The 25,844-nt window shown below is 42.5% G+C and overlaps 1 protein-coding gene across 3 annotated transcripts in view; it reads right to left on the bottom strand.

Annotated features, from left to right (window-relative positions):
• ATRN (attractin) overlaps positions 1 to 25,844 on the bottom strand; it is a 504,108-nt gene that overhangs the window by 182,559 nt on the left and 295,705 nt on the right. For all 3 annotated transcript variants that reach the window (XM_029594059.1, XM_029594068.1, XM_029594051.1), the window contains exon 23: positions 20,933 to 21,011. In XM_029594059.1, coding sequence (XP_029449919.1) covers positions 20,933 to 21,011 — 79 coding nt within the window. The remainder of the gene's footprint in view (positions 1 to 20,932; positions 21,012 to 25,844) is intronic.

The raw sequence follows: 25,844 nt of genomic DNA, 5'->3' as shown, positions 1-25,844 counted from the left end.
CTATTGGCTCTCTCTTCGAACTTCTCTCTATTTTTGTTAAGCGTTTCCTCAGACCCTTTGTGCCTAAATTCCCATCCTAAGGGACTCCGCTGATATTATTACTACCTTGGAAGATCTATTTATCTCAGATGAGGATATTTTGCTAGTTAGTTTAGATATAGAATCACTGTACACGAATATACCACAGATTGAAACATTGATTATTGAAAAATCCTTCATTCAGATACTTTGCACAATCATGTACCACATTTAATTATGGAACTAGCTAAGATAGCATTGACTAAAAAATGTTTCAAATTCGAGAGAGACTACTTTTTACAATTGAAAGGTGTAGCTATGGGCTCTGCTATGGAAAATTTCGAAAGATTTTTTTTTTATAAGAGTGAATTTTTTGAAAACAACTGTGGTGCAGATATATAGACTATCTTTTTGATATGGAAAGGTGATACAGACCATTTGTTGGTGTTTTTTACATGGTCGAACAATTAATACTAATCAAATTTAGTATGCTTTTTGATAAGGAATCCCTTTCTTTTCCAGATATCCACATTACATTAAATAAAGGAAGATTTAGTACTGACATATACCGCAAACCATCAGACATCAACAAATTATTATACTAGTTGTCATAGTAGAGCACTTAAAAACAACTTGCCATATTCGCAATTTCTGAGACTCTGCAGATATTGCATCACAGATAGTACTTTTAACCAAAGAGCAATATAAATGAAGATTTTTAAATAAAAATTACCCTGAGAAATATATCAATGATGGTTTCAAGCGTGCAGCAGAATAGAATAGACAAGATTTATTGAAGCCAAAAAAAAAAAAAGAAAATGCATTGATAATGTAGTTTGCCCCTTGACCTTTAATATTATGTCCCAAGATGATGCCTGCTGACTGTTGCATTTCTCCCACTGCAGAAATCAGTATGATGACCCTCTCTTTTGGAACAAAGTATTTTGCCAGAGTTGTATCTAACAGAGCTCCTATAAGTTCCAATTGAGCAGTGAATGATAACAGACTTAATTAACATTTCAGAGACATGGTGGAAAGAGGATAACCAATGGGATAATAATACTAAATAGGCAGACCATTCTAAATGTTTTCTTTACTAGGAATCTGTTCAAAACGACAAAGAAGCAAGACAAAGGGGCATGCCCCTTTGTGAGCCCCTTCGTGAGACCTGAGAAGAACAGTCGGCTTCGGCTAAATCATGGAAATTCCTATAGTGACTGGTAATGGTTTTTATAATCCCTCAATAACCTCTTGCAATAGACATATTTCAAAAAAATATAAACAGGCATTCTTTAAACGTAATTACTCCTATGCTGACATGTTCTGTGCTTTTTTCTGCCTTAACCATTATTTATTGCAATGCTCAATCTATTAGACAAAAAACTCCAGTTTTCCGTGATATCTTAAATGATAAAAAAACAGATTTCCCGTTGATTACCAAATCATGGCTAGCCGAAATAGACACTGTGATCATAAACAGTTTATGTCCAAAAGACTACACCTTCTCCTTCTTTAGAGTAAAACGTAAAGGAGGCGGAGTATTGGCCTTTTTAAAATCTTCCCTCAGCCTAATCAGGAAACTCACTCCAAACAGATCCTTTTGAACTGCTTGTAATAATGTCATCGTCTTTAAATATAGTTGTGTACTGTCCTCAGACAACATTATAATCATATTTATCTACATTTCTTGAACTTATCACCTCACTGAACTTAAAGTTAGAAAAGACAATAATCATAGGTGATTTCAATTTACATGCTAAATCAAACAACCAATCGAGCACTACAATCTCTTTCTTAGAAGCCATGTCTGGGTTAGGATGGCAGCAACTTATTGCAGAGCCCACCCACTCCAAAGGCAACATGCTAGATTTAATTTTCTATAATTCAGATCATGTTTTAATATCTCAAGATAAATATAGAAATGAAAAAGTCCCATGGTCTGATCATCATTTGATCTCTTTTTCCACATTTGCCAAAAGATTCACATAAAGTAAAAGGCTCGGTCAAAACCATAAAAGAGAGAAAATTTATCCTGTCTGAGGACTTTGAGTCCATGATATCCAAATTACCTATGGCTCTGCTAGAAGACGTGAATAAATCAATAGAAAACTGGTATACCATCATCTCTGAAATTCTGGACTCAGTATCCCCACTGAGAGCCATATACTTACACAAACAAAAATCTAAGTCTCCTTGGTATAACAACAAACTAAGTAAACTAAAAACGTTATTACGAAAGAAAGAACGTTTATGGCAAAAACAGAAAATCACCTTTACCAAAAGTAACTACTACTGCATTTTAAGAATATACAGGCGAGAGTTTAACTTTGAGAAAAAAACATTTTGCTAACAAAATTAAATTAGCCAACAATAACCCAGCTACACTGTTTAATAATGTTAAATCACTAACATCTCCAGATTCTCAAGTGGTACCTGATATTGACAATACTTGTAATCAAATAGAATCATATTTTCAATCAAAAGTTACCAATATCTCTCAAGAATTCAAAAACCTACCTTATCCCAATTATAATGACCAAGAACCCATCAATCACTGGTTCTCTTTTGACACTGTTAGGTGAAACATACCCTGAACCTATTTGTGCAATAATAAATCAATCATTAGAAACTGGTACTTTTCCAAACTGTTTAAAACAGTCTTCAATCACACCCATTCAAAAAAAAAATCTATTGCTTTTACAGATTTTTCCAATCTGAGACCAAATGCTACGCTAACTTCTTTTTCAAAAACATTAGAATTCACTGTTCCACACCAATTAAAAGAATACCTATCAGACCATAACTTAATACATCCGAATCAGCATGGTTTCAGAAAGGGACATTCAACTGAAACGCTCCTTTCATCTTTCGACACATATATCAGGGGGGTTGACTCAAAGACTTCTTACTAGTGTTACTAGACATTTCTGCGGCGTTTGATACGCTAGGCCATAAAATCCTGATTTCAAGGCTTCTATCTATTGGCCTGAAAGATACTGTTCTAAACTGGTTCAACAGCTATCTTACAAACCGCCACTATCAAATCAATATTGGAATCAGCTCTTCCCAAATTCATATCCAAGCTACAGGAGTTCCAAGGATCCTCCCCCTATATCACCAATCCTATTCAATATATATTTACTTCCCCTCTGTCAGATACTATCCGCTTTAAATGTCCAATTCAAAATATTTGCAGATGACATACAGATCTTCATTCCATACAAATTTTCCTGGGCTGATACCCTCTCACTAAAACAAATTTACATTAAAACCATTGAGTAATGGCTAGCACAAAGCAGGCTTAAACTAAATGCAAATAAAACTGAAATAGTGTTCTTAAGTGCCATAGATAATCCTACTAACAGCCCACCTCCATTTACTAATATAGGAAGTGAGAAGATTCCTATAAAAAAAAGTGGCTCGAAACTTAGGAGTTACGATAGATACAAATCTATCATTAAATCATCATATTTCCAATCTTGTTAAAAATTCATTTTTTAAACTTCATACACTGAAACGATTAAAACTATTACTATTCTCATCTGATTTCCAAGCAGTACTCCAGTCCCTGATTTTCTCCGGACTGGATTACTGTAATGGTCTATATCTCGGCCTCCCAGACTCCACTGTTACACCCTTGCAGCTAATTCAAAACGCAGCAGCAAGGGTACTCACAGGTTCACCTATGAAGCAACATATCACGCCCATCTTATGTAGTTTACATTGGCTGCCCATAAAATACAGAGTCAAATATGAAATATTAACATTAATTCATGCACTTATAAACAAACAGGATACGATTTGGCTATGCACCTCTGAGGCTTTACAAACCTGCAAGAAACCTTAGATCTATTAGCAAGAATCTCCTTGAAATTCCCACAGTACGAGTCGCCAGATTAAACGTCACAAGAGAAAGGGCGTTCTCCATAGCAGGGCCCATATTATGGAATTCCCTCCCAAACGTCCTAAGGCAAATCTCAGACGTAAAAGATTTTTAAAAATCTTTAAAAACGTATCTATTTAAAGAAGCATTCGCAGCTATGAGCAAATAACAATTTACAGATCATCATTAGAAATCACATACTGGAATTTTCTCATCTAGGTTTTCATATTCTTCGATTTTTCTGGCTGCTTCTTGACTTTTTTTAATAATTCAAGTATAGGGAACATAGAATGTAGTATTTTACAAGTATAGGGAATTATACAAATTGTATTTCTCTCTTACTGATTTTTATTTTATTGTATTTATTTATAGTTTATTTTTCTTTATATGTTATTTTATATTTTACAATATTTTATTTTAATTTTATAAAATACATTTACATTTTTTGATTGATTTTATTTCTGAAATTATTGTAAACCGTCTTGTTCAATCTTGTATTGTTAAAGACGGTATAGAAATGGCATAAATAAATAAGATAGGAGCAAGTCCCCCTTTTCTTTAGAATCAGCAAGTATCTGGAATAAAAACCTTACCCTCTTTCCTCTGGCTTCAAAGAGGGAAGAACATTCCTTTTGTAGCTGTTCCTTATTTATATTTAATATCCACCTTTTTGATTAAGAATTCACTCAAGGTGGGGTACAACATAACAGAATTGTAGCATATAATCAATTTGAGAAGGAACTCAGTTTCTTGGAGGGTAATTATTGGGGGTTTCCAGTAGATATATGTATACTGTTCTGATTATACTGAGAACCTAAGGGTCAGAGGTTATTCTGGGACAAAGCTTTATGTAAAACCTCAGGCATCCCCTGAGTGGAATGTTCTCTAGCATAGAAAGTTGATGTGATGGGGCTGTGTCAGTCACTAACATTATTCCTATGTGATTTTTCTATGTAGGGGTATTAAGAGAGGTTTTGATGTTTGTGATTCCTCCATTGCTACAATCATACCTTTTTTGAGGATAGGCTATGTTGGAGTATAAATTCTTATGCAGCATGCCCAGTGCTTCAGTGGGTCAGGAGCTAAGTAGAAGGAAGAAGGCTAGAGATTCCTCAAGGATCTCGAGGCTACAGGACAAGAGTTTTTCCCATGATCTCAAAGCAAGGTGATTGGAGAGCTAGAGATTCCCCCTGGATCTCACAGAAGGCAATTCAAGCATTTGGCAAAGAGTTTCTGAGGAAGACATTTCTTTAGAAGAGTTCTTTGTATTTTAACTGACCAGTGTCTGAGGGAAAGGCAAACCCCTGGTATACCAAAGAACTGGAATCAGATCCTTTGACCCATTAACCACTTAACAGATTGGGTGAAAAGAAGGATGTAGATTTCTGAGCCCTAATTCAAGAGATTTGTATTTTTGATAGTTAACTTACAGTTCAAGATTTCAACTTGTTGGAACCCTCTTTTGGATATTTTGCTTGGGGATATTTTTCTGCTTTCAGCTCTGTTCATGCCAGAACTAGATCTACATTATAGTTAATCCACTCTCACTGGTGAGGATATTTTCAATTGGGATAAAGGTGGAAGAGCAAGAAGAGAAGTGAGCAGAATAAGGATAGTCAAAAATACTTTTTTTTTTATTGATCACTATTGATCACTATTTTTGTCATCCTGATCTGAATCCTCTTCTTCATGTTACACATGCTATGCAGGTATTGAACACAAAACTCTGGTAAACAAACTTTTCTCCCAGCAAGTTAAAGAGTATGAGAATCCTTCCCTGGTGGACAACAAAGAGTGGGTTCTAGACCTCTAGTCTATTTTTATTTTATATGGGGGGGGTTTTTTTTGGTTTTTTGTTTTTTTTTAGTGTGGATTCAATTATAATCAACTGATGAGGCACTTGTTGCTTCTTGAATCCTGCAACCTTTTGGCATGGAATATTGCATCCACCTTCTTGTTCACTGGTGACACCGATAGGTGGGTCTCTCACATTCCTATCTGCACCCCCTGAAAGATTTCAAAGAAACAGAAGTGACGGTAGAAAAGGACCAAATGGTCCATTCAGTCTTGCCAGCAAGCTTATGGTAGTATCTGCTGTGCCATGGCATGTTAACCTCATTTTTATCAGTTTCCCAGACAGTAGAAGTCAGGGCCCTCATTGGTTGAAATTGAATCAAATTCTCCGTTACCCCTTGCCGTTGAAGCAGAGAGCAATGTTGGAGTTGCAGCAACAGTACAAAGGTTTATTGGTTAAGAGTAGTAACTGCTACATTGCAGCAATTTCCCCCATGCATTCTTTTCTTCATTTCCATCCTCTAGCCTTTAGGGATCCACAGTGTTTATTCCATGTCCCTTTGAATTCTATCAATGTTTTTGTCTTCACCACCTCCAACAGAAGGGCATTCCAGGCATCAATCACACACACTGTGAATAAATATTTCCTGATGTTGGTTCTGAGTCATCTTCCCTGGAGTTTCATTTCATGACTCCTATTTCTAACAGATGTTGAATGTGCATCATTAAAACCTTTCAGGTATCTGAAGGTCTGTATCATATCTCCCCTGCACGCTATACATATTCAGATCCTTCAGCCTCTCCTCATAGGTCTTCTCATACAGACCCAACAGCATTTTGGTGGCTCTTCTTTGGACCGCCTCCATCCTGTCTTTGACCCTTTTGAGATATTCACTCTAGAACTAAACACAGTACTCCCAGTGAGGCCTCAGAAAGGACCTGAACAAGAACACTGCCACCTCCTTTTTCTTACTGGTTATTCCTCTCTATGCAGTCCAGAATTTTTCTGGCTTTAGCTATCGCCTTGTGACATTGTTTCACCATCTTCAGATCTCCAAACACTATTGCCCCAAGATCCCTCTCTTGGCCTGTGCACATCAGTATTTCACGCCCCCCCCCCCCCCAAAAAAAAATCACATACAGCTCTTTTGGATTACCATACCTCAGATGTATGACTCCACACTTTTTGGCATTGAATCCCAGCTACCAAATCTTTGACTACTCTTTCAGCTTTCTTCAACCTCTTTTCATTCTCTGCACCTTCAGGCATGTCAACTCTATTGCAAATCTTATCATCTGCATATAGACAAGTTTTACCCTCTATCCCTTCCAGAATGTCACGCACAAAGATATTGAATAGAACCGGTCCCAAAATAGAACTCTGTAGCATTCCACTTAACATGGTTTTCTGTTCGAGTAGGTTCCATTTACCATTATACTCTGTCTCCTGTCATTCATCCACTTTGTAATCCACACCATCACCTTGGTGCTCGTTCCCAAACTTCTCATTTTATTCACAAGCCTATGTGGAATCATATCAAATGCTTTGCTGAAGTCCAAGAAGATCAGATCAAGCACTCTTCCTTGATCCAATTCTCTAGTCACTCAATCAAAAAAATAAGATTTGTCTGCAGGACTTTCCCCTGGTAAATCCATGCCATCTCAGGTCCATCAACCTACTGGATAGTAGATAGTTCATTATCCTTTCCTTCAGCAAAGTCTCCATTAATTTTCCCACTACCCAGGTGAGGCTAACCCACCTGTAGTTTATGGCCTCCTCTCTGCTACCACTCTTGTGAACAGAGACCACCACCGCTCTTCTCCAATCCCATTGCACCACTCCTGTTTCCAAGGATCTATTGAACAGTTCCTTCAGTGCTGGGGTCCCCAACCACCAGTCCGCGGACCAGTACCGGGCTGTTCGGGGTTTTTTGCTGGTCCGCGGAGCCGCTCTTCCCGGCTGCTGGTCCATTGGCTGCCGCTGCTGCGGGGAGGTGGGGCGAGGCTGAAGACCCGCCTCCTCCAAACCCACAACCCGAAAAGCAAATTAGCGCGTCACGGCTGAGCGGTGAACTATGTTGCTGGAGCCTCGCGGGCAGAAAGGAGGAGCTTCAGCCACTGCAAGTGCTCCTCCTACTTCCTGCTCGCCCTGCCTCAGAAGAAAAATGTTGCTGGAGCCGCACGGGCAGGAAGGAGGAGGAGCATCAGCCGCGTGCAGAAGAGGAGCAGCGCGGCCCAAGAAGACCAGGGCCGCTGCAGAGCCCATCCTGCAGCGGCCCGTGAAGAGGAGGCCCAGAGATAAAAGAGGCTGAGGGTTTGTAGAGTGTGTGTGTGTGTGTGTATGAGATGAGTTGAGAGACTGTGTATGTGGGAGTGAGGACCTGAATGTTTGCAGAGAGCATGTGAGAGCCTGTGTGTGTGTGAGACAGCATGTGAGAGTGAGAGCCTGTACTTGAACAAGACAGCATGTGGGAGTGAGAGAGAGCCTGTGTGTGTGAGAGTCAGACAGCATGTGCCAGTGAGAGACTGTGTGCATGAATGATTGTATGAGGGAGAAAGCATGTGAGAATGAGAACCTGACTGTGTGTGTGTGAGGGAAGAAGACAGATGGAGAGAAAAGAAATAGAAAAAAAGGCAATATAAAAGGAATTAGCAAAAAAATAAGAAAGGGAAGGTGGGGAAAAAAAGCCTGTGACCAACCGATCTGCAAACTAAGATCAGACAGCAGATGTAAAAAAAAAAAAAATTACTTTTTACTGATTGGCACATGTAATCTTTGGGAATGTGCAAGAGTAGCACTTTCTCTATGCGGATCTCACAATGTTCGAGGCAGCAGAATGGGCTTCAGTGCCAGTAGCAGGAATCAGCACCTCCCCAATAACCACGCAGCAGCAGTGACAGTGGCAGCAGAGGAATGAGAGAGGCTCTGAGGTTGTGAGGGAGCCAGTGAGAGTGAGAGCATGAGTGTGTATGAGAAAATACAGGGGAGTAAGAGTGTGTGTGTGTGGGGGGCGGGGGGAACGGGACGGGGAGAGTGTATCTTACAGCCTGAGAGTGTGAGCTAATGGTTGGGTATAAGAGCATGAATGTGTATGCATGTGACAGGGTGTGTGAGAGAGAGAATGGACATTCTGAACCTATGGTGAGTTGAGTCACATTCACATTATAAATGTCATAATTAAATGATAAGTATGCACTAAAATCCAAACCCATCCATAACCCCGCCCCATATGACCAAAGCCCCGTCCCTGCCCCACCCCACCTTGCCGGGCCATGGAAAAATGGTCTTGCTTGAAGCTGGTCCCTGGTGCAAAAAAAGTTGGGGACCACTGCTTCAGTGGACCTGACCCCCCCCCCCCCCCCCCAGCACATCACTGAGCTCCCTCAGTATCTTGGGGTATATTTCATTTATCCCCATGTCCTTGTCCACTTTCAGTTTGTCTAGCTCCTCCCATACATTCTCTTTTATAAACTGTTTCATCTACTCCATCCCCATCTATTGTCTTGTTAACCAGCAATAGTCCTTCTCCAGAGTCTTCTTTAGTGAATACTGAACTGAATTAGTCTAATATTTCTGCCATCTTTGTTACTCTCTACTCATTGCTCTTTGTCACCTTTCAATTTCATATACCACGTCTGATCTCCTTTCTTTCACTGATATCTGAAAAATGTTTTGTCTCCTCGCTTTACCTCCTTGGCCAACCTATCTTCCACTTGACCTTTTGCTTTTATTTCTTTCTTGGTCTCCCTCACTTTTAACAGATATTCTTCCCTCCGTTCCTTTTCTTCAGATCCTTTATATTTTTTCTTGAACGCTATTCTTTTTGCCTTTATTTTTTTCAGCCACCTTCTTGGAGAACCAGATCGGTTTCTTTTTCCTCTTATTGTTTACTAACATATAGATTTGTTGCCTTTGTAATAGCTCCTTTTAACTTGGATTATTGTTGTTACAATTCATCCATTTTCTCCCAGTCTTCTGGTTCTTCCTCCAAGAATGTCCCCATTTTGACAAAGTCCGTATATTTGAAATTCAAAACTTGGGTCTTCATGTGACTTTTTCCTATTTGCAAAATCAAACCATACCTTCTGATGATCACTGGTGCTCAGGTAAGTTCCTACCCGAACATTAGAGACATCATTAGTGGATGATATTGCCATGATTTCCTTTTGTGGAGGTGGGGAGAAGGTCAAACTTAGGAATGTCAAGCTGTTTTGCCTAGAGTCTCCCTCCTTTTGCAAATTAAATGGAATTCGCTTTACAAAGTAAATTAAGAATAGATTTTCCAGAGGAATCTTTCCTTTTCTGTGGAGGAAAGGGATCTGAGGGGTGACTTGACGACACTTTATGATCAGGGCAACTGTCTGTAACATAAGTGTACCCCCATGAATACTCAGACTCCAAGCCAGAATCATATGTTGGGAGAGGGTCTGAATGTGCATCTGGCTAAAAGACAATGCCTCGGAATACTCCTTGTCTATTAGCATCTAGGTCCAAATGAACTTCTGTGCTTTGGAGAAACTGTCACCCAGTGCACTCAAAATTTACAATAGTATAGTGGTTCCCACTGCATCTACAGGCCATAGCAGTGGACTCCTTCTGGCAAATGCCTTAAGTGTCTCCAGTAGTAGGTGGACTTCAGTTTGCAAGGCTGTCCATAATGTTTATGCACTAATGCTTACAATCCTGCCTGAATCCTTACTTCAAACTCCTCCTCAAAAATTGTCAATACTAATACCACATAGTAAGCAGGAACAGTGGTCACATCTTCCTGGGATACTTAAGGAAGATCAGCGACTGGCATCTGAGCCCATGAAAGCTATTAAAATTCCCTAGACTGATGCAAGGATGAGCTGTCATCTCTGCAGGAATGCTTCGTGGATTTATAGCCGAAGCAAGATTCTTCCAACCCCAGGTATTGCGCACTGATGGGACAGGTGCTTCTTAGCCTTTGCTCAATGCCTTGCATCAATACTCCTCTATGTCAGTGCTAATGAAGGGTAATCCTTCCCTTTTATCAGATGTGGGTGAAGGGGAACTAAATGATAATCAGTCTCCCTGGCTTTTATGTGCGCTCAGTGCTGAGGGAGATCAATACCTTCTCAATCCTGATGCGCTGCCAACATCCTGTGCAGATCCTGGGTTCTTTAGTACCATTAGGTTGGACTTGCTTTTCCTAAAGAGCTTTTCCATTAGCTCCAGATATAAACAATGTCCTCTGGGAATCATCCTTCTTCATGCTGAGCACACATTTGTCTTTGAGATCTGTGAGACGCATGATATATCCAAACCAAGGGCACTTGTTGAAGCCATAGATCCTTCTCTCTTTTTGGATTAGCAGCCAAAAAAGACCAGGCAAAATCTTCCAATTCTATTTTAAGAAAAATATCAAACAATGCACCAATGCTGATACAAATGGCAGCTGCCAACATTTTTTTTTAAATCAAGGAAATGAGAATGACTGAAAAGCCTACCTAATGAACCTAACAAGATTGAGATAATGTGAGCCAAGAGAGCCCATGATGAAAGCACACCAAAACTTTTATGATCTCTTTGGATAAAAGATTTGTGACCACTGGGCACAGCTAAAAGATAAAACTGGCGCACAAGTGCTCAGTAGAGCATGCCAAAAAATCTAGCAGCTTTGAAGATCTTCACTGGCCTAGTTGGGCTCTGTCAGATGAAGTCATCACCTGTGAGTACTTAATATTCTGCTTGTCCTCAAAGATCAGCCTGTGTGTCCATTCGAGTGACTGACTTCTCTGCAGAGTGCATGCAGTTGAGACAGCTGTTAAGCTGAGTTCAATTATGAGAGCTATAACAAACTTTGGCTGATGTCAAATTACTATCAAACATATAGGCTTATCTGACAAAGTTGGGCTGGCAGAGCAACAAGGAGAAGAATCAGAGTTTATGAGTGAGAGAGAAAAACAAGGCTATTTTCAAGACTTATATTATCCTATATTAGCTATCAAATGTGAATATGGCCATTTGCAAGTTTATGGCCATATTCACATAAACAATTGTCTGAACACAAGTGCTGACATCTCTTATTCAGAAGTGTACCAGGATTGTACAATCTATGTTTGGGGTCACTCAAGTGGAAAAGTGCCATCCATAAGCTACAGTCTGAATAAAAATACATAATTAATTGCATCAAAGTGGGAAAGTGTAAAGCAAAAAAAGGAGAAAGTACTTACCTGATAATTTTGTTTTCCCTCAGTATAGACAGATGGATTCAGGACCAGTGGGTTTATGCTCTCCTGCCAGCAGATGGAGCAAGCTGACACCACAGTATATAAAACACTGCAGTGACCCCAACCTGCCAGTATTCTCTTCAAAAGCAACTGTGGCCAGACTAGCAAAAATCTTGATAATCAGTACTCAAAACAACATAAACAGCATAAACACTCAACTCACATAAGATTCTAGGCACCCCAAGCTAGGGACTGGATGAACACTTACAGTAATCCCTTGGGACCCAGAGCCCACACGAAAACTATTGACCAAAGATACTCCCCAACAGGGTGGGAGGCTGCCCGCGGTCCAGTCAAAACTACATGTGCAATGGATGCATCTTCCCGGGCCTGCACATCCAGATGATAAAACCTGGAAAAAGTATGTAAGAAGGACCATGTCGCAGCTCGGCAGATATAGATGGGAGACAGACTAACCTCCGACCATGACACTGCCTGAGCCCTAGTGGAATGAGCCCTAACTTGAGTAGGGTATGGTTTTCCAGCATCCACAAATGCGGCTGTGAACACCTCCTTAATCCAACGAGCTATGGTAGCCCATGAAGCCAGAGCACCCTGCTTACTCCATCCATGGAGAACATTCAGGTGATATGTCTTCAAAAAGATTCAGAAACCTCCAGATTACCGCATGACAAGACACTTAACAAAGGAGTGCAAAAGGTGAAACTCCTTTGCACCCCTGACCTTATCCAAGGATGGCAAGGAGATAGACTGATTCAAATTAAAGTCCCAGACTACCTTGGGTAAGAAGGATGGAACAGTACACAGCTGTAAAGTTCCAGGAGCCACCAGAAGGAACGGCTCCCGATAAAACAAGGCCTGCAGTTCAGAAATCTGATGTGCAGAACATATAGTCACCGGGAACACAGTCTTCAAAGTCAACAACTGTATGGAAAGGCTATGCAGTGGTCAGAACATAGGGCCAGCCAAAAATATCAGCACCAAATTATGACTCCATGATGAAAGCTTAAGGGAGGCCTAAGATGCTTCACTCCCTTCAAAAAAACGGGCCACATGAGGATGAGACTAGGAAACACCATTCACCAGGTCTCTGAAACAAACTAGCACTGCAACCTGCACCTTCAAGGAATAAAAGGGCCAAGCCTTTATTCAATCCATCCTAAAAAACAAAACAAAAAATTAAAACAGAATGAGAGGGATCTTAACCGAACAAGGAAGAACACCTTGCTCCTCACACCAGGCCTAAAAAAACTCTCCAAACTTGCACATAAGCCAAGGAAGTGTAGAGCTTGTGAACACAGAGTAAAGTGGCAATCACCACAAAAGAAACACCATGCTTTAACAGGCGAGCCCTCTCAAGGGCCAAACTAAGACAGAACTGAGTCGGATCCTCGTGAAGAGCCAGTACCTGCTGAAGCAGATCCATGTGGGGCGGAAGACAAAGGGGGGCCTTCACCAGGAGTCATCGCAAATCCGTATACCAAGAACACCTGGGCCAGTCCAGCGCCATCAGAAGTACTAGTCCCCTGTGGCATTCGATTTTGCATATTATCCTGCCCAGCAAGGGCCATGGAGGAAAGGCATGAAGCAATCTGTCTTCCAGCCAGAACTGCACAAAGGAGTATTTCCAGGGATCCCTCCTGTGACTGTAGAAGTGAGGAACCTTCACATCTCAAGAAGTCGCCAGCAGGTCTAGGAATGGAAGGCCCCAGAGATCCACAATCAGGTGAAATGCCTCGGCTGACAACATACATTCACCTGGGGCCAGACTCTCCCTGCTGAGAAAATCTGCCCTTACACTGCCTTTTCCTGCAATGCGAGAGATCGAGATAATCTGCAGATGACCTTCTGCCCATTCCATCAGCTGGTCTATTTCATGCAACACATGCTGGCTCTTTGTTTCTCCCTGGCAATTGATATATGCCACCATCTTCTCATTGTCCGACATCATGCATCCAACTTGATTCCACAGCCTGTGGCTGAACTGCAAGTATGCTAGCCGTACTGCCCGGGCCTCCAGGCAACTGATGTTCCAGTGGGACTCTGGCATTCCAGCGCCCCTGGAATGTAAACTCCAGACAGTGAACCCCCCAATCATAGAGACTCGTATCTGTTGTGAGTACCAACTAGGCTGGAGAGGACAAGGTGGGAGCAGATTTTCATCGGCAAGTGGAGCTGAACCACATAATCCTGAGACTGCAGGTTCCATCGAGATAGCAAAAAGTTCTGAAGAGGATGCATATGCGCCTTCGCTCACAGAACCACTTCCAGGGTAGCTGCCATCAAGCTGAGTACCTGTAGGTAGGACACCACCACCATTGGGCGTATGGTGTTTAACTGAAGCACTTGAGACATCAATCTCTGGATCCAAACTTCCGGTAGGAAACCTCTGTCCTGTCCCGTGTTGAACTGGACCCCCAGACACTCCAACTGGGATGGTTGAAGATTGCTCTTAGTCAGGTTCACTATCCTATTGAGCTCCTGCAGTAAGGAAATCACCTTGTGCGTCACCAGGCGGCTCTCTTCCTGAGACTTGGCTCGAATCAGCCAGTGGTCCAAATACGGGTGCACCAAGATTTCTTTTCACAAGGCCACAATATCAGCACCATAATTTTGGAAAATGTTCTAGGAGCTATGGCTAGACCAAAAGGCAGCGCCCAGAACTGATAATGGTGCCCCAACACCGCAAAGCATAGAAAGTATTGGTGTTCCAATCAGATGGGAATATGAAGGTAAGCCTGACAGATCCAAGGAGTTCAGAAATTCCCCCACTGTATCGCCATTATTACAGAGCGCAAGGTTTCCAATCAAAAATGAGTCACCTTCAAGTGACAGTTGACCCTCTTGAGATCCAAGATGGGAAAAAAGGAGCCCTCCTTCTTGGACACAACAAAATGAATGGAATATCACCGAATAGTTTGAAACATGGGCACTGGAACCACAGCCCTCAGTCTGAGGAACCTTTGAATTGTGAACTCCACTGCCTGCTTTTTCTGCATTTATGTATCACCCTCCAGGACCCACTGGTCTGACGTGATCTCGACCCATCTCAAACACAACAGAGAGAGATGTCCCCTTGTTTCCTGTTCTAGAAGGTGGGTTGGCAAATCTTCATTGGGAAACCTGGGAAGGCCCACCACCTGAGCCCGCTCTTCTCTTGGGCAGCCGGCGATGAAAGAACTGAGATCTACTGAAAGACCATCACCTCTGTAGGGACAAAAATGCCTGGAACCCCGGAAATGACACCTTATATCAAAGAGGCGCTGTAACTGTTTCTTATCCTCTGGCAATGGAGGCATCGGAGCCTCTCCCCACTTACTGGCAGTTTCTCCAAGTCGCTCCCAAACAAGAGCGAGCCTTTAAAGGGCATCTTGGTAAGAGTGGCTTTGGAAGCTGTATCAGCTGACCAATTTCGCAACCAGAGTTGATGCCTGGCCACTATCACTAAAGCCACTCCTCTGGTGTAAGTCTTGACCAAATCACAGCCTGTATCTGCTAAAAAGGTGGCACTAGGCTCCATAACCACTCTGGAATTCCCTTCAGATTCATCAACCTCAAGAGAGAATCAGACAAGATCTCATCACTAGGGCACAACAGGAGGCAATCTGTAAATCCATCACCACTGCCTCAAAGGCTTGCTTAAGAATAGCCTCAATCCTTCTATCATGTACATCCTTCAAGGCTGCTCCTCCCTCTACGGAAATAGCTGTCCGCTTATACACAGCACATACCAGAGCATCCACTTGGGAAAATGCAAATGCTCTCTCATAGCCTGATCCAAGGGGCACAGGCCTTCCAATTTCTGACCGCCTTTAAAGTTTGCCTCCAGAGCATCCCATTCCAGATCAATCAATTCCTTGATAGCATCCATCACTGGAAAAAAAACAGAAGGCTTTACGTAGGGAAATCAAAACGGGATTCTTCCTCGGCTCTGACATAGCATCCGAACAAGGAACACCCAGCTGTTTCAAGGTCTGGGAAATCAGGGCAGGCAGTTCATCTCTATGAAAGAACTGCAACATGGTTTGATATGGTTCCAGCCCTGGAGAAATGTCCCCATCCTCCAGGGAATCAGGATCAACATCATCAGTGCCATCCGGATTCCAGTTGGGAACACCCACACAGGGAGCAGAGGCGAGCCCCAGCGCTTAAGCACAGGACTGGAAGAGGGAGGAGCCACCAGCTGAAGGTCTGACCTGACAAATGGGGGAAGTGGAGGACTGCGCCTGAAGAAGGCTTCTAAGCCTTGAAAAACTTCCACTCAAGAAAAGCAGCCAGGTCCTGACCAAGCCCAAAAGGATCTGGAGCTGGTCCCACAGAACTACCCTCACCAGCAAGGAGCCAGTAAAGAGAGAATCAAGATCTGGCATCCCCCCAATCAAGACCATGTCCAACCCATCATCAGAATGGGAAGAGCCAGGCTTAACAAAATATGAGTAAAACAACTCTCCCTGAGCGTCTGAGCAGCACTGATACAGCCGCCGCGGCCTACCATTTGGCGTACAAGACAAAAGCCTAAGTGCAGGGCCTAGCCCACAGGGGGTCACTCAACCCACCAAGCTGTCCAGTTCCCCAACCCCAAAGGGAGAGGGAACAAATGTCAGCATGGTGCGTCGAGAATGGAAACTGGAGGAAGTCCTGAAATCCCTCTGTCTCTGATTCAGGTAAAACTTTCTCCTTTATTTTTTTTTTAACCTTACCTGAGCTCAGCGCTTACTGGTTGAGTAAAGTGTTCACTAAAGAAGACCCTGGAGAAGGACCATCTCTACTTAACAAGAAACTGGAGGGGAGTGGAGTAGATAATGTATGGGAAGAGCTGAAGAATCTGAAAGTGGACAAAGCCATGGGGCCTGATGTGGTTCATCCCAGGATACTGAGGGAGCTCAGAAATGTGCTGGCAAGTCCACTGTGCGACCTGTTCAATAGATCCCTAGACACAGGAGTGGTGCCGAGTGATTGGAGAAGAGCGGTGGTGGTCCCGCTTCACAAGAGTGGAACAGAGAAGAGACTGGTAATTACAGACCGGTTAGCCTCACTTCGGTGGTGGGAAAAGTAATGAAGTCACTGTTGAAAGAGAGAATAGTGAACTATCTACAATCCGGAGAATTGCTGGACCAGAGGCAGCATGGATTCACCAGGGGAAGATCCTGTCAGACAAATCTGATTGACTTTTTTGACTGGGTAACCAAGGAATTGGATCAAGGAAGAGCACTCGATGTCATCTACTTGGATTTCAGCAAAGCTTTTGACACTGTCTCGCACAGGAGACTGGTGAATAAAATGAGAAGCTTAGGAGTGAGTGCCGAGGTGGTGGCCTAGATTGCAAATTGGTTGACGGACAGAAGACAATGTGTGATGGTAAATGGAACTCTCTCTGAAGAGACAGCGGTTTTAAGCGGTGTACCGCAGGGATCGGTGTTGGGACCGGTCCTTTTCAATATCTTTGTGAGCGACATTGCGGAAGGGATAGAAGGTAAGGTATGTCTTTTTGCGGATGACACTAAGATCTGCAACAGAGTGGACACGCCGGAAGGAGTGGAGAGAATGAGACAGGATTTAAGGAAGCTCGAAGAGTGGTCGAAGATATGGCAGCTGAGATTCAATGCCAAGAAGTACAAAGTCATGCATATGGGGAGTGGAAATCCGAATGAACTGTATTCGATGGGGGAGGAAGGCTGATGTGCACGGAGCAGGAGAGAGACCTTGGGGTGATAGTATCTAATGATCTGAAGTTGGCGAAACAATGTGACAAGGCGATAGCAAAATCCAGAAGAATGCTGGGCTGCATAGAGAGAGGAATATCTAGTAAGAAAAGGAAAGTGAGTATCCCCTTGGTGAGGCCTCACCTGGTGTACTGTGTTCAGTTCTGGAGACCGTATCTACAAAGAGACAGAGACAAGATGGAAGCGGTACAGAGAAGGGTGACCAGAAAGGTGGAGGGTCTTCATTGAATGACTTATGAGCAGAGATTGAAGAATCTAAATATGTACACCCTGGAAGAAAGGAGGAGCAGGGGTGATATGATTCAAACTTTCAGATACATGAAAGGTTTTAACGATCCAAAGACAACGATAAACCTTTTCCGTCAGAAAAAAAATCAGTAGAACCAGGGGTCACGAGCTGAATCTCCAGGGAGGAAGACTCATAACCAATGTCAGGAAGTATTTCTTCACGGAGAGGGTGGTGGATGCCTGTAATGCCCTTCCAGAGGAAGTGGTGAAGACCAGAACTGTGAAGGACTTCAAAGGGGCGTGGGATAAACACTGTGGATCCATCAAGTCTAGAGGACATGAATGAAGAGGGGGTGGCTCGCGGGAATGAAGGCTACTACCTGGAGATAATACCCTTATTCAATATACATACACACGGTTAATGCGACTCCAACATTGCTCTAAGCTTCAACGGTAAGAGGAAATGTGGGGGAAAAAAAGGATTTGCATTCACAAAAAAGCAGGGTGTAGCTTGCTTGTTACGGCGGTTACTACCCCCAAACCAAATAAGCCTGATACTTTACTTTCAATGCATATTTAGCATAGCTCTCTGCTTCAATGGCAGGGGAGAAAGTCTGTTACTTCACTTTCAACGCATAGCCAGCATAGCTCTCTGCTTCAACGGCAGGGGAGAAAGTCTGATGCTTCACTTTCAAAGCATAGCTCTCTGCTTCAACGGCAGGGGAGAAAGTCTGATGCTTCACTTTCAAAGCATAGCTCTCTGCTTCAACGGCAGGGCAATGTAGAAAAGAGGATATATATATATATATATATATATATATATATATATATATAGACAACCACCAACAAGGACTGAATTACATAGTCAAGTAAACAAAAGCATGGGTGTAGCTTGCTTGAGGCGGTTACTACCCCTAACTAAGCTACATATTCAATTAGATGCAGTTCCAACACTGCTCTCTACATTAATGGTGGGGTGGAAGGGAAATAGAACTAAAAGGTACTAAGAGCCAAGCGTAACAAGTAAGAGGAAAAAAAGAAAGTGCATAGCTTGCTGGGCAGACTGGATGGGCCGTTTGGTCTTCTTCTGCCGTCATTTCTATGTTTCTACGAGTACAGAGACTGTCTCCAGCTGCGGGAGGAGAGGGCATCTGCCATCACCACCACACTCGTCTTCCTGTATCCACTGCCCGTCAGCTTAACTAGCAGCTAACTTCCCGCTGGGAAACCCAGCTATTGGCCCAAGGAACACCTCTGAGGGACCACAGAAATCACCTCAGGAGTTCTCAATTAGGGGAGGGACCTTTAGGTATCACTGCCAGAGAGCAGTGCTTTCTTTTCCTGAATGTAGAATTTCTCCTTTCAAAAAGCTCAAAGCAATTCCATTAGGGAGATGCACGTCCACCATCTTTTGGAGACGGAGTATATTGGCAGGCTGGGGTCACTGTAGGATTATATATACTGTGACGTCAGCTTCTCAAAAAAGATATAATTGCGATGGAGAAGGTACAGAGAAGGGCTACCAAAATGATAAGGGGAATGGAACAACTCCCCTATGAGGAAAGACTAAAGAGCTTAGGACTTTTCAGCTTGGAGAAGAGACAGCTGAGGGGGGATATGATAGAGGTGTTTAAAATCATGAGAGGTCTAGAACGGGTAGATGTGAATCGGTTATTTACTCTTTCGGATAGTAGAAAGACTAGGGGGCACTCCATGAAGTTAGCATATGGCACATTTAAAACTAATCGGAGAAAGTTCTTTTTTACTCAACACACAATTAAACTCTGGAATTTGTTGCCAGAGGATTCGGTTAGTGCAGTTAGTATAGCTGTGTTTAAAAAAGGATTGGATAAGTTCTTGGAGGAGAAGTCCATTACCTGCTATTAAGTTCACTTAGAAAATAGCCATTGCCATTAGCAATGGTAACATGGAATAGACTTAGTTTTTGGGTACTTGCCAGGTTTTTATGGCCTGGATTGGCCACTGTTGGAAACAGGATGCTGGGCTTGATGGACCCTTGGTCTGACCCAGTATGGCATTTTCTTATGTTCTTATGCTTTGTCTCCATTTGCTGGCAGGGGAGCATAAACCCATTGGTTCTGACTCCATCTGTCTACATGCTAGGAAACAGAGGCTTTCATGCATAGAATGACTTTTCTGAATACAAGTATGGTCATATCATATTCAGTATTAGAAAGATATTTTGGAGTAACCTGAGAGCAATTGTTTTAAGCAGAAACTGTAATCTGCTAATAAACACCTATAATAAATGACACACATTGGTGGCTTAAATGCACATGATCAATTTTCTAAATATGAATGTAGTCAAATCTTACTCAGAATTTTCTAAGGATTACAGAAGTGTGTTTTGGGGTCAGAAATGAGTGATTCTATCATCTACAGGCAAAAACATGAATAGGAATCTATTATAAAAAGTAAAATACTGGGTGGAGGTTGCTGAAAATCAGCAGCCAGTTGGTAAATATTTCATTAAACACAAATGTGGTGATATCTTATACAAGATAGCCTGAAAAGAGATTTTCTCACTGAAAGTACAATCTGTGACTAAGGAGCTATTATAAATTGCACTACAGTAGGAAGAATGGCTGAAAATCAGTGGTTTTTACACACATGGTATCACTTTTCTGGAAACAGAGTGTGGTCATATTTTTTAAAGATTGAAGAGAGGTATATTTTGGGGGACCTAAGTTGTCAATCACAAATGGTAATTTGTGAATATGGAGCTATAATAGATAACACAATGGGAGGCAGGCAGGCTGAAAATCAGTGCTCTACTTATATTATCACATTATTTCCATATATGCGTTGACATCTTATTGAAAATTATTTCAGGACTGCAAGGATATGTATTGTGGGGTCACAGTTTTTCTCATTCAGAACCTATAATCTTTATAACAGAGCTATTATATTGGTACTGGAAAGGTGAGATTTGGGGGAACAGATGAAGTATAACGTATCCCTAAGAGTTACTGATACAAGACTCTGAAGGCATGGAAGTCTCAAAAGTGACATATGTAATATTAACCCAAGCACTCTTTAAATATCTTACCTGCAAAGCTTGTAGCCCATGTAATGTTTAGATTAAAGTTTTTAGATGCATTGATGAACATGTCCAAGTCTCGATTTTGCTATTAAAAAAATAAAAACAATTGTCTGTGCATAAAAATAATTCTATTATAATTCTCTTAGTGCTTTCAAATTAAAACAGACAAAAATTCAAAACATTTAAATCATGTCATTTCCTCCCCAGTACACTAAAACAAACTTAGAATACACATGATACATACATTGAATATTTTGCAACAAAGACCTGATGAAAGTATCATAGATCTAAAATCTCAATCTTTCATGAGTAGAAAGGATCAGAAATGTCAGTTTAAGAAATGCATGTCACATGATTATTTGTTGGTTGTTTACTATGATTTACAGTGGCTTGCAAAAGTATTTGATCCCCTAAAAAGTCAAACTTGTGTAGATTACAAATGATACTTACATAGATTGTTCCAGATAGTGTTTATTGCAAACCAGTTTGCTCTTAAAGTAAATTTTCAAAGTCAAAATTCTTTACTTCTCTGCATTTTTTGTAAAATAAAACTGAAAAATGCTGCTTCCCTTTGTATTCAATCCCTTTGCTGTGGAAACTTCAAGTTTACACAGATGAAAGATACTGCTTTAATAATTGGCTTACAATTGGCCTCTACCTGTGAATCATTAAAAAAGATCAGCTTTTCTGGATAAAAGACCCACCCAAGTTCAGTACCATTGGTCAGACTCTGAATCTGAAGGAAAGCTGTGAAAATGAAGACCAAAGAGCATTCTATGGAAATTAAAGATAAAGTTATCGACATGCACAACATAGGAAAAGGCTACAAAGTAATATTCAAGTACTTGGCTATGCCAGTGAGCACTGTTGGATCACTTGTAAGGAAATGGAAGCTGCATCATAGCAACCAGACACTACCTAGACAAGACCATCCCTCAAAACTCAGCATCAGAGCAAGGAGGAGATTTCTGAGGGAAGTCACAGAGGCGCCAGCAATCACTTTGAAGGAGCTAGAGTTCAGTTGCTGAGACTGGAGTGAAGGTGCACCAGTCAACCATATCAAGAGCTCTGCATACAGCTGGCTTGCATGGGAGAGTGGCTAGAAAAAACCGCCATTACTGAAGAAAAACCACATCAAAGCATGTCTGAACTATGCAGAGTGACCCAGCTAAAATGCGGGCTAAGGTTTTGTTGTCAGATGAGACAAAAATAAAGCTTTTTGGCCAAAATTCAAAATGTGTGGCACAAATCTAACACTGCCCATTCTTTAGAAAATATCATCCCAACAATAAAGTATGGGGGTGCCATCAAGTTGTGGGAATGCTTTTCCTCGGTGCAGACTGGGCATCTTGTTAAAAGAGATGGACTAATGGATGGTGCAACAGAGGGAGATGCTGCAAGACAACCTGCTTCAGTCTGCTAAAAAACTAAAACTTGGGAGAAAGTTCACCTTTCAGCAAGACAATGAACCCAAGCAAAAGGCCAAAACAATACAGGAGTGGTTTAACAGAAAGGTGAATGTTCTACAATGGCCAAGGTCAAAGGCCAGATCTCAATACAATTGAGAATCTGTGGCACTATTTGAAAGTTGCTGTTCATAAGTGTCATCCAACCAATCTGAACAACTTGGAGCAAATCTGCAGGAAGAATGGGCAAAAATCACTCCTAGCGTGCAAAGCTGATAAAAACTTACCCTAACAGACAAAGCTGTTATTGCAGCAAAAGGTGGTTCTATAAAATAATAGTGTGAAGGGGCTGAATACATATGCAAGCAGCATTTTTCAGTTTTAAATTTTGTTACAAACAATGCAGAGGAATAATCAATTGTGACTTTAAAAAATTACTTTAAGAGCATACTGGTTTGCAATATTCATTATCTGGCACAATCTGTGTATCATTTGTAAATTTGTAATCCACAAAAATCTGCTGGCTTTTTAGGGGGTTTAATACTTTTGCAAGCCACTGTACAAACAAATCCTTAAGTCTGAAAATTAGTTAAAAATTCAACATGAACCAAAGTGTCACTTTCAAAAGTAAAATTCTATTATGCTCATCTTCAAAATTTAATGAACATAATTATGGGTATCCATAAATTTAATAATATTCTCAGTCTTGCATAAATACTCTATCACTGTACAGGAAGCAAAATTTCCAGCCAATATGTTGTCAAAAGTGATCAAAAATGAAAGTTGGCAATTGATTTGCTTTAACTACAGACAGAGCAGAATGAAGTTTTCTTAAGTACTAATGCTCCTCAACAGCCTAATCATTATCAGCAGAGTTCTCAACCAGTAGGCCAAGGGAGCTGAAGTAACCATCTTTGAAAGAAATACTTCCAGCTTATGTGGCTCACTTTCAAAGTAAGATAGCAAATGTTGCTTACCTGTAACAGGTGTTCTCACAGGACAGTTCTCACAGGACAGCAGGATGTTAGTCCTCACATAACGGTGACATCAACAGGAGAGAGCCCAATCACAGAAAACTTCTGTCAAAGTTTCCAGAACTTTGACTGGCCCCTACTGAGTATGCCCAGCATGGCACTAACCCTGCAGCCAGCAGGGGTCCCCCTTCAGTCTTATTTGATAGCTACAGGTAGTGCCGAAAAAATAAGACAACAAAACATTACGAACCCAACACCGCGGGGCGGCGGGCGGGTTTCGTGAGGACTAACATCCTGCTGTCCTGTGAGAACACCTGTTACAGGTAAGCAACATTTGCTTTCTCACAGGACAAGCAGGATGGTAGTCCTCACATATGGGTGAGTACCGAGCTGAGGATGTCCGAACATGCACCAAATGTACCCAACGGCGTACAACAGGCACAACAACTGGGGTGGAATTTGGTAGAGGGCATCCTGAACCCCACCGGGCAGGCGGAAGGGTGTTGGTACGTCACGTTGGAAATAGGTTACGCAGGACAGATTGGCCGAAGATGGAATCTAGTCTTCTGGCTTTGTCCAAGCAATAGTGGGCTGCGAAAGTGTGGAGAGAGCTCCAGGTGGCAGCCCTGCAAATGTCAGGAAGCGGCACCAATCGTAGGTGTGCTACTGAAGTCGCCATGGCCCTCACAGAGTGCGCTTTAACAAGGTCTTGAAAAAGAATGCCTACTTGCTGGTAGCAAAAAGATATGCAGTCCGCCAACCAGGAGGAGAGAGTCTGCTTACCCACAGGTTGCCCTAATTTGTTGGGATGGAAAGAGACGAATAACTGAGTGCTCTTCCTGTGGGCAACTGTACGGTCTAGGTAGAACGCTAGAGCCCATTTACAGTCAAGGGTATGCAGAGCCTGTTCCCCTGGGTTAGACTGGGGCCTGGGAAAGAAGATAGGTAGTATGATGGATTGATTAATGTAAAACTCCAAAACTACCTTAGGCAAAAACTTAGGGTTAGTGCGGAGTACCGCCCGGTCCTGCAGGGGTTTAGTGTAAGGCAGATAGGTAACTAGGGCCTGTAACTCACCAACCCTGCGAGCTGAAGTGATAGCCAAGAGGAAAATCACTTTCCATGTGAGATATTTTAGGTCACAGGAGTGAAGAGGTTCGAATGGTGGTTTCATGAGCCACCCGAGAACCAGATTAAGATCCCAAGGGGCCGGAGAACGTAAAAGTGGCTTGATATGGAGCAAGCCTTTCAGAAAACATGTTACGAGGGGTTGTACCGATATAGGGACATCCCCGACACCTTTATGGAAGGCGGCTACCACACTGACATGCATTCTGATGGAAGAGGTCTTTAGACCTGATCCCGATAAATGCCAGAGAAAGTCCAAAAACCTTGGGATTAGACAGGAAAAGCGATCAAGGGACTGCGAGGTGCACCATGATGTGTACCTTTTCCATTTATAGGAATAAGATTTTCTTGTGGAAGGCTTTCATGAAGCAATCAGGACACGAGAAACAGACTCTGAAAGGTTAAGTAGTTGAAGAATTAACCTTTCAACATCCATGCCATCAGGGACAAGGCCTGAAGATTGGGATGGCGCAGACATCCGTCGTTCTGAGTGATCAGAAGCGGGTGCGTTCCCAAGGGAATGTGCCTGCGGATGGAGAGATCCTGGAGTATGGGAAACCACACTTGGCGTGGCCAGTGAGGTGCTATCAGGATCATGGTTCCCTTGTCCTGATGTAACTTCACGAGAGTCTTCGAGAGAAGAGGAAGTGGAGGGAATGCATAAAGCAGACCGGCTGCCCACGAGAGGGAGAATGCATCTCTGGGCTGAGAGCGTTCGCTCCGAATGAGGGAGCAGTAATTGTCCACTTTGTGGTTCTGAGGGGACGCAAAGAGGTCTATTTGGGGATGACCCCATTGCTGGAAGAGAGAGTCGCTACAGAGGGATTGAGAGACCACTCATGCGGTTGGAAGACACGACTCAGTTTGACTGCCAAGACATTGTGCACTCCCGGCAAATAGGTGGCCCTGAGGTACAACAAGTGGGAGAGCGCTTCCACCCAAATCTGCGCAGCTTCCCGACACAGAAGGAAGGAGCCTGTGCCTCCCTGCTTGTTGATGTACCACATGGCCACCTGGTTGTCCGTCTGAATCAGGATGACATGATTTGATAGGCAATCCTGAAAAGCTCTGAGAGCATATCGCAATGCTCGAAGCTCCAGGAAATTTATCTGGTGTTTGGCTTCCTCTGGAGACCAAAATCCTTGCGACTGTAGATCAGGGGTCGGGAAGCTATGGCTCATGAGCCAGATGTGGTCTGACCTCTCCCCAAGACCTGCCAAAAGTCCCTGGTGGTCCGGGAGCCATCTCCTGGACTTGGGCTGTCGGCTGCCAGTAGTCAAAATGGCGCCGACGGCCCTTTGCCCTCACTATGTTACTGGGGTCGACCAATGGCGGCGGTAGCCCCTGTGATGGTCCTTTAATTCAGCCACTATTTGCTGAATCTGTTTACCTAACAGATTATCTCCTATA

Source organism: Rhinatrema bivittatum, chromosome 1 (assembly GCF_901001135.1).
Source record: "Rhinatrema bivittatum chromosome 1, aRhiBiv1.1, whole genome shotgun sequence".
Taxonomy (NCBI): Eukaryota; Metazoa; Chordata; class Amphibia; order Gymnophiona; family Rhinatrematidae; genus Rhinatrema; species Rhinatrema bivittatum.
Note: the sequence above shows the minus strand (reverse complement) of the source record. Positions and strands in the feature narration are given on the sequence as shown.